General features: G+C 38.8%; 1 protein-coding gene across 4 annotated transcripts in view; it reads right to left on the bottom strand.

Annotated features, from left to right (window-relative positions):
• Positions 1 to 12,178, bottom strand: part of TTC21B (tetratricopeptide repeat domain 21B) — an 82,426-nt gene that overhangs the window by 22,772 nt on the left and 47,476 nt on the right. For all 4 annotated transcript variants that reach the window (XM_047083651.1, XM_047083652.1, XM_047083653.1 and 1 more), the window contains 3 exons: positions 7,298 to 7,486; positions 5,549 to 5,659; positions 4,233 to 4,314 (listed from right to left, as the gene is read on the bottom strand). In XM_047083651.1, the coding sequence (XP_046939607.1) occupies positions 4,233 to 4,314; positions 5,549 to 5,659; positions 7,298 to 7,486 (382 nt within the window). The remainder of the gene's footprint in view (positions 1 to 4,232; positions 4,315 to 5,548; positions 5,660 to 7,297; positions 7,487 to 12,178) is intronic.

Genomic DNA, 12,178 nt, shown 5'->3' with positions numbered 1-12,178 from the left:
TATTTATTTTGCACCATCTATGTGCTTGGTGATTCGTCTGATGCTGGGGACTAAGATGAATATGACGTGATCTCTGCAAACTTGAGGAGACTGTAGTCCCATGGAGAAGACAAATGTATGCAAAATATTTTCAGAAAGATACTAGAAGAGACAAGACAAAGAGATATGGGTGAAGTCATCCAGGATTTGGGTGACCAATTCATCCCACTTTGTTGAGACTTTCTTTTAGCATTGGAAGTACTGCATTCCAGGAGATCCTCTCGTCTCCGGCAAATCGAGGTAGATGGTCCCCCTACTCAGCATCACGTAAGGCATCTTAAAACATAGGTGGTGGCAGTAAGGTACAGGCTTTTGTTTTTGGTAAAGGGTGAGTATATTTTGGATCATGTGTTGGGAAAGAGAAAAAGAATAAGGAAGGCAATGTGCATTATAGGCAAAAGGAAAAAGAAACATGCAAAGATTTGGACATATGGATGTATGTGACTTGGTATTTCCAATGTACAAAGTCTGTACACTGAATTTACAAATAATTTATTTTATATTTGTTTATAAACAGACAGTCCAAAGCTGCCAGTCTACTAAGCCAATTTGACTATTATCTCTTTCAACAAAATGCTGATGCCAAGTTACCTGGCTGAGACCAAATTCACATGACAGATGAGGGCTTCTTCAAATCTTCTATGTGAGGGTACTAGCATCATCAATGGCTTAAAAATATTCCAAGGGCAGAGGTTTGTTTTTTTAAAGAAGCCAGGTTTGATTATTCACTCAGAGGGAAGTGCTACAATATGAGAACAGCTTGAGACAGAATGAAAATAGTATGTGTGTCCCTTAAACTGGCAGTTCATAGAAGGAGAAAAGGACAAGCAGAGTCTAGAACCCTGGACAGAAATGGCATGACAAAAATAACTTAGGCTTGAAGAAAGTAAGAGTAAGCTTTGGGCAACTGAGGTGGGAAGATGTACTCAGAGTGAGTAGAAGAGGTAAGATGTCAATATAATTAACTGCACTTTTTTATTTTTTTAATGTTTATTTATTATTTTTGAGAGAGAGAGAGAGTGGGATGGGAGGAAGAGAGAGACGAAGACAGAAAATCTGTAGGGGGCTCTGTACTGTTGCCAGAGAGCCTGATGCGGGGTTTGAACTCCCGAACTGTGAGAGAGATCATGACCTGAGCTTAACCGACTGAGCCACCCAGGCACCTGGATTAACTGCACTCTTTTAAATAACACCTGGGTAGAAGCTGGGACAGACTGGGGAAAGAAAGAAACAACAACAGAGCATGAGGCAATCCAAAGGTGGGAGAACATTTAAAAAGATAATAAAAATAGTAGAAATAAAATAAAATGTTGTTATCACTATAAAGACAGAAAGGACTTATTTTCTTTCAACCTTTACTCTAACGAGGGGTATTTTGTTTGTAAGTAGAAAGTGTTGTTCTCAAATTCAAACTTTTTAAAAGTAGAAGCATTAGTAACTACAATAGTAGAGTCTATAAGGTTTTTGAGTTGCCCTACTTGAAAGAGACAGCTGCCCAAACCAGGCAGTTCTGGTTGCCAGTGGTGGCATCCCGCCATGAAGGCATTAGGGTTTACAAGAACTGAGTGACACCTCTAGGAGTCCTCTGAGATTTCAAACTCTTTTTGGTAAAAACGTAAGTAACACACATTACTGTTTCCACCTTCCTTTCCTGTTTTCCTTTCCCTCCCCGCCTTCCCTCTCCCTTGTTCCCTTTGCTCCTCCCACTCTTTTTCTATCCAATATTTACTGAGCACCAAGTTGGCCAGATACTGTTCTAAATCCTGGAAACACAGCAACAAAGACAAAGTTCCTGGCCACTTGATGCTTACATTCTATTATTTAGGGTGATATAAAAAAAACCAAACACAAGATAGAAAGATAGAGAGCAGTAAGAGGTGTCATTGATACAGGATGGCTGCAGAAGGGTGCTCTCAGGATGTGGCCATGCTGGAGCCAAGTCCTGAAGGCGTGAAGTAGCCGCCACCAGAATATTCCAGGAAGAGGGAAGAGCAATTTTTTTTTTTTCAACGTTTATTTATTTTTTTTTGGGACAGAGAGAGACAGAGCATGAACGGGGGAGGGGCAGAGAGAGAGGGAGACACAGAATCGGAAACAGGCTCCAGGCTCTGAGCCATCAGCCCAGAGCCTGATGCGGGGCTCGAACTCATGGACCGCGAGATCGTGACCTGGCTGAAGTCGGACGCTTAACCGACTGCGCCACCCAGGCGCCCCAAGAAGAGCAATTTAAAAGTGTCAGGGCACTAAGCTGCAAGGACTGTTGCCTACCTAATGTCTACCATCACTTTCTTCCTTACTATCAGAATTCTGATTTTATCCTACATGGCACTGGGTTCAACTAAAAGATGACCTTTCCCACCATCTTTTACAGCCATGCAGGTGCTTCCAGAAGGGAAATTTTTTACAGAAAAAAAAAAAAAAGATGGCTCACTAGGGAGGTAATCCCTTTTAGCCACCTCCACCCCAACCTTCCCCATCTGGGCCCTGGAACGTTGATGCTAGAGCTGCAGTCATCCTGGACCATGAGGTGATACTCAGAGTGGAAGTCAGGCTGATGAGGGCAGGAGAAAAAGGCAGAGGACTCAGGTGTCCTGATGATACTGTGGGTCCTCCATGCCGCTCTCCACATAACCGACTTCTACATTTCTTTTACATAAGAGGAAAATAAAGAGCCATAATCATTCAGGCCACTGGAACTTTGAGAGGGACAGTCTCTGCTACTTTCAGCTGAAAGTATTTCTCGACTGTCTGGAGGCAAGGAACAGAAACAGGGGTGAGTTTGAGAACAGAGCATTAACTATCTACGTGAGAGACGCTGATGCCTGAGACCAGGTGGCAGCAGCACAGGAAGTAAAAGGTGATGGGATTCCAGGTATGCCCTGAAGGTAGAGCACACGGATATATGCTGACAGACGGGATGTGGTAGAGAGAAAGATGAGCTGAAGGTAACTGTAAGGTTTGGGGCCTAAGTGGGTAAATGGTGATGCTATTTACTGAGGTGAGAAACGGAGGAGTAGATTTGGAGGGACAGAGGGAGAGATCCATTGTTCTACAGAAACATGTCAAGCTGGAGACTCCCCAGGACAGCAGAGTGGGAATGGGTCAGGACTGGAGGAACATGCTTGCAAGACACCAGCATACACGTAGGACATAAAGCCATGGGCCTGGATGAAGTCACCCAGTGGGCTGACTGTATTAAAAAAAAAAAAAAAGTTTGAGAGCCCAGGTCTAGAACATTCTGATATTTACAGGTCATAAAGAGAAAAGAGATCTAACAAAGATGTAGACAACAAAAAAAGAAAAACCAGGGAAGCCCAGCGCCCCAGCAGGCAAGTGAAGAAAGTCCTTCACGAGGGAGGGAAGGAGCTGTGCTGAGCGTAAGGACAGGCCACGGAAGCAGACAGCTGAGACATGAACGCAGGCTCTGGCAGCTTGGAGGTGGCCGCCTGTCCTGCAGAAACAGCCTCCCTGGACTGCAGGAGCGGAGCAGATGATGTGGAGACAGCACAGATGGAAACCGTTTAGAGGAGATGTTCTATCCGGGAAAAGCGAAGAATGGAGCATTAATTGGCAGGAAGAGTAACTGGACAGTTAAGAATTGGTTTTTAGTTAATATATTTAGCAAGGGGCTATCACGCCATACTCGTGCGTGGACTTGGGAAAAAATGGTGGTGCAGGAGAGACAGATGTGCCTGAAGAAAGCCCTCCGGGAGGACAGGGGTGGCATCCTGGGCCCACAGGGAGACACTGGCTGTGGGAAGGATGGCAGATCCGGGGAGGACAACGGCTGCGAGAAGGCAGACCTGATGAAAGGCGAATGGAGTTCTTCCAGTTGCTCGTATTTTCCTACTCAAGTGGGTGGCAACATTTTTAGTTGAGGACAAGGAAGGGGGATGAGGGGGCCAGAGGTTTGAGGGGGGGAGGAGAAGGTATAAAAAGCAGCTGGAATGAGTGAATTCATTAGAGAAATACAGCAGGATTGCCAGGCAGCATCTGAGGGCCCACTGGGGGGTCTGTGGTCATAATTTAAAGTGAGGCCAGTCAAAGGTGCTGCATTTTCCTTACAGCCATTTCTGCTACTCAAAGGCAGGTGTGGAATAGAGAGTTGGATTTGACTGAGGTTTTCATAACAGTCAAAAAGAAGAGAAAGGAAGTTGACTGCATTAGTAAAAACATAATTAATGGATATTTACCTGGTTTGCGTTCTAAAAGCTGCTGTAAATGAAACACTGCTTGTTCATAGTCCTGTTTCCTGAACATGAGATCTGCCATCATCTATAAAGGTAAAAGTTGGTTCTAAAAATATTGCCATATATTTTACAAAACATACCTTTCCTGTCAAGATTTAGGGCTATGAAAACACCTATGAAAAACATGAAGAGGGCAAAGTTTTACAAAAAGGAGCCATTTAAAATTCAAGTATATCGAGGAGCCTGGGTAGCTCAGTTGGTTGAGCATCTGACTTCGGCCCAGGTCATGATCTCACCGTTAGTGAGTTTGAGCCCCACGCCGGGCTCTGTGCTGACAGCTCAAAGCCTGGAGCCTGCTTTGATTCGGTGTCTCCCTCTCTCTGCCCCTCCCCCATTCACGTTCTTGTCTCTCTCTCTCTCTCTCTCTCTCTCAAATTAAATAAACATTAAAAAAATAAATAAAATAAAATTCGAGACTCAAGATATGAATTACACTAATTCATATCACTGTAACAGAAGATAATTAAGGATGTGAAACAGATCACTCTGTTCACAAAACTTTATTTTTAGCAGAAAATATGTTTCAAGTGGCTATTTTAAAAACAGAAATTTGAAGGGAATTGCACACTCTATGTGCCGTGACAGAAAAGATGCCTCCCTGGATTTGGCTAAAAGGACGAGAAGATTTAAAAAAACCCAAATACTCTTAAACCCTAAATACTCCAAAGCAATTTAAAATACACAAGATCTACTGAGCTTTTCTTATTGTGTTTTAAAAGGGATGCTTTTTATACTTCTTTTTTGTTATAATAATAATTTTCAGTGAACCTCACATACTATCATCTACCTAGCCGTTGGGAAATGAACTCGTATCTCAACCCGGGTAAAAATGAGAAAGCAAAGCACACCATCTTAGAACAATACATCAAGGCTTCTCTCTGTAACTACAAAAGTCCCATGGAAACTTTTTAATTAGTCCTGCATGTCTGGGTAAGTACTTAAAAGTCAGTCGTTAGCAAATGATAGCTTTGTCACATCAACTCTTCCTGATCATGTATCCTCTTCGGCATAAAGACAAATTAACTAGACCCCAAAGGGAAAGTAAAGGCCTGACCTAGGTTTGCCATTCTTATAAAACAAAAAGATTCTTGGTCTTTATTGGTAAAATATGCTAATAATGTTAAAAATACTGTTCCTTCCAAAAGTCAACATAAGCCAGGCCTCTCATCTAGTATTAGTTTTACGGGGTAAAATTTGAAACTTCCACATGGAATATAAAACACAACTGCCTTTCCAGCACTGAAGTCCTTTGCACTGACCATGGTGGCAGCTTCATTGTCCTGGTCACTCTGGAGAAGCAGCGCACAGTGCCGCAGGCAGGCATCAGGGTCGTCCTGTGCCAGGTACAATCGAGCCAGCTCCAACAGAATCTGTAGAGAAAAAGCGCAAGATTAGTCAGAAACTGTTTGGATTAAAAAGTGCATATGGAAAATGTCTGGACACAGATTACACTTCAGTTGACCAAAAGCGATTGCAATAAAAATGCCAAGCATGATCGGCAGGAAAACTATACACATACCCGCCTCTATTTTCTCTTATACTGGAAGAAAGGGGGAAAACAGGTAGTAACTCACTTGAAAGGTATACAGACACAAAGCACTGTGAAAAGAACACTGGTCTTAAATCAGAGAGAGATTAGATTCTAGTCCAGGCTTCTCCACGATGGGGCCAGGTCCCTGTTATCCCTCTAAACCTGTTTTCTCATTTGAAAAATAAAAAGCTTTTTAGCAGATAATTTCCAAAGTATGCTTCAGATTTGAAAACATGATTCTAACTCCTTTAACCACCACTATACAAGGTACCTATTTGGCTATGCCTTAAGGGTTATTTTTGCCTTACATCTGAAAGAGTTGTATTCATTTTACAATGTTCAATTCAAAACCATAAATTTTGGGGCATCTGGGTGGCTCAGTTGGTTAAGCAGCTCAGGTCATGATCTCGCAGCTCAAGTGTTCGAGCCCTGCATCGGGCTCTGTGCTGACAGCTCAGAGCCTGGAGCCTGCTTCAGGTTCTGTGTCTCCCTCTCTCTGCCCCTTCCCAACTCACACTCTGTCTCTCTCTCTAAAAAAAATAAACATTGAAAAAAAAATAAAACCTTAAATTCTAAAATATAGTTGTCTTTTCTCCTGCATCATGAAATAAATTCATCAGAGAAAGACAAATACTATATGATTTCACTCATGTGTGAAATTTAAGAAACAAAACAAATAAGCAAAGGGGGAAAAAAAAGAGAGATAGAGGCAAACCAAGAAACAGACTCTTCACTGTAGAAAACACACTGATGGTGACCAGAGGGGAGGTGGGTGGGGGTATGGATGGGGATGAAGGAGGGTACTTGTGATGAACACTAGGTGTTGTATGGAATTGCTGAATCACTATATTGTACACCTGAAACTATTATTATGCTGTATGTCAACTAACTGGGATTTAAGTTAAAAAAAGAAAAAGAAAAAAAGAAGTATTTAGCCATATATTAATTTTTTTAAATTAATCATCTATCTAGATTTGAGAGAGTAACAGCATTTTAATTTACATAACCAGACACGTATAGAAGTTTTCTTTACCAGTATTATCCTTACAGGTATTCTCATGCTGTGCCACTTTAGGTAGGAGATTCAATCTAGTCACTTTTCTGCATATCCAGCACCAAATAGCAATTGAAATACAGAGGTGTTCAATAGCATTTTAGTAAACTGAACTGAATCATGAAGATCCAGATACCCGAGACTGAGAAATTGTTTTAGAGTGATTATTAAAACATAGATTAATATCAAAAAAAACCAAAGAGCTTACTGATTTATTTTATGTCACTTCTTCCACGATAAGTTTTAGACTCTGACATTATTACATGAGGCATTTTGAAGAATTTCTAGAAACAATATTAATTTTTTAGCTTGTATTTTTATTACATTTATTTTTTTACAAACAAGCTGGTAAGAATTTTACATCTGGGGCAATTAGATGACATCTGGAATAAAAGGCGGTGAAAATTTTATAAAGGTTCTGACCTTATTATCTGTTTCACAATGAACAAGAGCCTCTCTATAAAACTTAATTGCTTTTTCATAGTCTCGCTGAGCAACAGAATGTTTGGCAATCCCTGCACAAATTTCAGCTGCTAAATGCTTCTGTGCAGAAGCTGCGTCTGGCTGTTCCATCTGAACACGTTTTAGTATCCGAGATTGTAATTCTCGAGCCTAGAAGAAAATAAGGATAAAAAGGAATTTAAAAAAGAAATGGAAAATAAGTTAAACAATTATCAATAACTCACACACGGCATACATTTACAGAAGATATATTTAAGCATTATTGGCCTTAAATCTAACAAAGCCTGATCCAAAGAAAATGTCTTAATTGAGGTCTTAAACATGTGCTTGTTTGCAAATGAGCCAGCATGCACATATCTTTCCAAACAAAGTATAATAAAATTACTGAGTCTTTTCCCACTGTTATAAGGATATGTACAGAAGGCTCACTAAGGAGGAAATGCAGGCATGAAACAAATATATGGAAAATAATCTAGATGCTGCAATTAAATACGTGGAAATATAAAATGTTTATTAAATTAATAAAGTAGTATCTAAAAATTATCAAATCAAATATTGGAAGGTTTCAGGCAGTAAGTACATCCATATATCGGTGATGACAAACGAGTGAGTCCAAACATTCTTGGAGAGCATCCTAGCAAAACATGCTAACTTGATAAAACGAATCAAACTACTGAACTTAGTTGTTCCACTTTTGGGAAGGTATTATGGATGTTACTTAGAAGAAAAAAAGGAAACATGTTATCTGTTAAAAAGAAAAAAAAAACAACCTCTGTTATTTGTTGTAAAAACAAAAAAAGAAACAACAAAAAATAAGAAATCTGAAAGCAACTCAAATGCCTAATGATGGGGAAATGACCAACGAACTGGTGGTGTATATTTATAAGGTCCAACACTATACACAGATACCCAGAAAGGAGGTAGGGGCCTCCGTCAAGGTAAGAATGTAGAGCAGGTTGTTAAACTAGAATATCAGCCTTATCACCTACCTACATGTTTGATTTGTGAAACATTGAGACCTTCCTTTTGTAAATGACAGAGAAGTCCTACGTTTTAGGCCTTCACAATAAAATTTAACTTTGAGCTATAGATAACCATGCACTAAGGCATTCATGCATTCATTTAACAAAGAGTAAAATGCCCACCATCTGCCACACATTATGCTACACACAGGGAGCCCTTCTGGGGACTCCTGTCAGAATGTTGGTTGACAACTGGTATTTGACGAAGATGGTCTAAAGCAGAGTATTTTTAGAACCGTAGGTCGTAACATTAATTTAAGGTGTCATAATAAGCATTCTTTTGGAAATAAAAGAGGAAAGATTAGAAAACATGGGTGTATATATAGCATGTGGTAAAGGTTAATATTGTTTCATGAAATTTTTATTTTGCTTATATGAATGTATGCTTAAGTGCAGAGGTATGTGTACATTTGTATATTTGATGTTTTTTATACATACATATATTGGTGTGCATAGTTTTGCACACATATTCACAAACTCATAGACAAAAAACTCTGAAACAACTGTCTAAATAGAGTGAATGTATCGTTCCATCTGGCAGTACCTTTTATATCTGTTGTGCCAGGTTATTATTAATTCTATCTTTTTTCTCTCTCGAAAGTATTTTGGCTAGAATGATAAATTCTTTGGTCACCCTAGGTCTAAACGGTACACAATTCATTCTCGAGATAGCCTAAGTTTTATCTCTGCATCAATTAAATTGCTACAAAGTCAGATGAGTGGACCTCATTAGCTTAACTTCTAGAGAAACACTTTATTTATCTACTTATTTATTTAGGAGGGAGAGGGAGAGAGGGAATCTTAAGGTGGCTCCATTACATGGAGCCTGAGGTGAGGCTTGATCTCACAACCATGAGATCATGATTTGAGCTGAAATCAAAAGTAGGACGCTTAACCAACTGAGCCACCCAAGTGCCCGGCTTTGCATTTTCCTGAAGGCAAATAATCAGGGCAGATTTTTTGAGCAAAAGTTTTTGCATTTCCTATTAAAGTCATTTCATAAAAGAACAGTCAATGATTGTGAGTATATAATGATTAGAAAATGTTTTCATACAGAATAAAATTTTCTTGAAGAATTGATACCATTTCCTATGTTTTTTCCTTGGGTTCCAGAAAGATTAAAGCTAAATTTAACTGTCTGTTAAAATAACTATATTAACTTTGATTGTCAATGCATTTACTTTCTCTCCTTATTTTATAATATTCTTGTAAATTCCATAAAACCTTTGGGTAGGATGACATATAAACATCTTATTTCATAGACTTCTTAATTTTCCTTTTATATTTCAATAGCCTTGTTGTATATGTATCTTACTGAAAGCCATATCAAAATAAAACCTATCAATAAAGTCAGAATGTCACATTATATTTTATATGAGGAAGATGGAGCTACATAGACATCAGGGAAAAAGCCACACGAATGTTAAGCGAAAAAAAGCAAAAATAAATATAATCTGTTCGTAGTAATTAAAGCTACACTAAGTTAAAAGTCACAAAATTGTTAGTGTTTTATGACATATAGGTTGTTTGTATTTAATTTATTTAGATTTTATTTTCACAGAAAAAATGGTTAAGATAACAAAAAGTGATTTTTTTCCCCTGTAATTGTTCCTGCAATTAAATAATTAAAATAATGTATGGTTTTCACGGGGCGCCTGGGTGGCTCAGTTGGTTAAATGTCTGACTTTGGCTCAGGTCATGATTTCACAATTCTTGAGTTTGAGCCCTATGTCGAGTTCTGTGCTGACAGCTCAGAGCCTGGAGCCTGTTTCAGATTCTGTGTCTCCCTCCCTTTCTACCCCTACCCTGCTTGTGCTCTGTCTCTCTCTCTCTCTCTCTCAAAAATAAATAAACATTTAAAAAAATTTTTAAAAATGTATGGTTTCCTTTCAATCATTCAACTCAAATTTCAAGCACCTGTCATGGTGGACAGATTTTTACGATGACTCCCATGATCCCCACCTCTTGATGTTCACTTCCTTGTATTAATCACCCCTCTTTGTGTGAGGTGTGGCCTATAACTTACTTGTAGCCAATAGAATATGGCAAATATGATGGAATGTCACCCCCATGATTACATTTCATAAGACTCTGTTAGTAGACTTATTCCATGCTGGCTTTGAAGAACTAAGTGACCCTATTAGCTGGCGTACCAGGCAAGGAGCTGATGAACCTCTAGGATCTGCAACAAGAAGCAAACAGGAACTTGGAGCCCTAAGTCTCACAGCCTTGAGGAAATGAATTCTGCTAACAACCCATTTAAGCTTAGAAGTAGATCCTCCACCTGACAAGTCTCCACATGAGAACCCAGCCCTGGCCACACCTTGACTGTCCTGACCTTTTAGAGGACCCAGCTAAACCATGCCCAGAATACACACCCACAGAAACTGTGAAAAAATAAATGTGTGTATTGTTTTCATTGACTACAATTTGTGGCGATTTGTTACACAGCATAGTAAACTAATGAAGCAAGCATTTGCTAGGGTCACAAAACATGGAACTACACCTACACTCATGGAAATTTTAATTTTAGCATGAAGACAGATAATAAAATAATTACGGCAAATTATGAGGGTCCTGTTTTATGGCTGGGAAATACCAGTTGCATTGGGATTACATAATAGGAGACCTGACCTAATCTTGGAGATCAAGTGAGACTTGAAGAATTACTGGTAGTACTCCCATGTGACTTTGAGAGAAGGAAAGGAGATGGGATGGATTACAGGCATTAGGAATGACAGGTGAAGGAAGAAGGTGCAGGATACTATTGTTTGACCAAAGAATTAGAAGGAAAAATGGCTAGAAATACAGAGATAATTTACATCAGGTAAGCTTGTTAAATAATTTGCTTTTTATTCTAGAGGGCAGTTTTTAACACAGGGTAGTTACTACTACATGTTTATAAGCAACAGGGTGACAACATCAGGTCTGCCCTTTAGAGCAATTACTCTGGTGTTGTGGAGAACTGGAATGAAACAAGATTGGAAGGGGATGGGGATTAGTTAAGAGGCTCCTGGAGTCTGGGCAAAAGATAATGCTGGACAGGGCTAAAAGGTAACAGAAAGATGACGAGATGAAAAAATGTGGAGTTATTTCAGAAATCTGAAATCTTTAGAAAGTACAATTAATAAGACTTGGGGTTTCCCTAAATGTAGCAGTTCTGCCATGGCCTACAATGTTTAGCAATTATGCAAAAATACTATGATGGGACTCCTAAAGTTCCATAAGGTGGAGATTAGGCTCAGTAATGGGTCCTGAATAAATGAACTTAAAATATCAAAAACTTTGATTATATTTATAAGTTTCTGTTTGAATTATAACTCAGGATTTATCTTTTTGGAGATCAGAAAGCACAGAATGTTAACAATTGGGAAGAAATTTAGGGCTCTTTAAATTTTATTAAAGATGAATAATCTCAGTGCTATAACATATAAACTTAAAATTATTTAAATTTGGCCCACTGGCATTGTCTAGCCATGTATACTGTTTCTCAGTATACTGAGTACACTGTTCTCAGTGTTGCTTGATTTATCTGCTCATACAACACAAGAACTCATATAACCAAGGCAGCTGTGACAATACTTATAAAAAAGTAAAATAAGCCAAATTCACTTCTAAAATATTTTAAATCTAAATTTACCAAAATTACACTTTCCTTGTAGCTAATGATAGCTAACCTAGGGTTAGGTGAAATTCTCTTATGTGATAGAAAAATAGGGATAAAACCATACCAATTAAGGATAAGATATTAAGACTTTAAAGATTACGTATTTTAATGAAATCATAAACTTAGATGGGTATCACAGAAATTTAATGAGTA

The sequence above is a fragment of the Lynx rufus genome, unplaced genomic scaffold (assembly GCF_022079265.1).
Source record: "Lynx rufus isolate CCGP_SWC_20201006 ecotype Redwood Valley unplaced genomic scaffold, mLynRuf1.p SCAF_2, whole genome shotgun sequence".
Lineage (NCBI taxonomy): Eukaryota > Metazoa > Chordata > Mammalia > Carnivora > Felidae > Lynx > Lynx rufus.
Note: the sequence above shows the minus strand (reverse complement) of the source record. Positions and strands in the feature narration are given on the sequence as shown.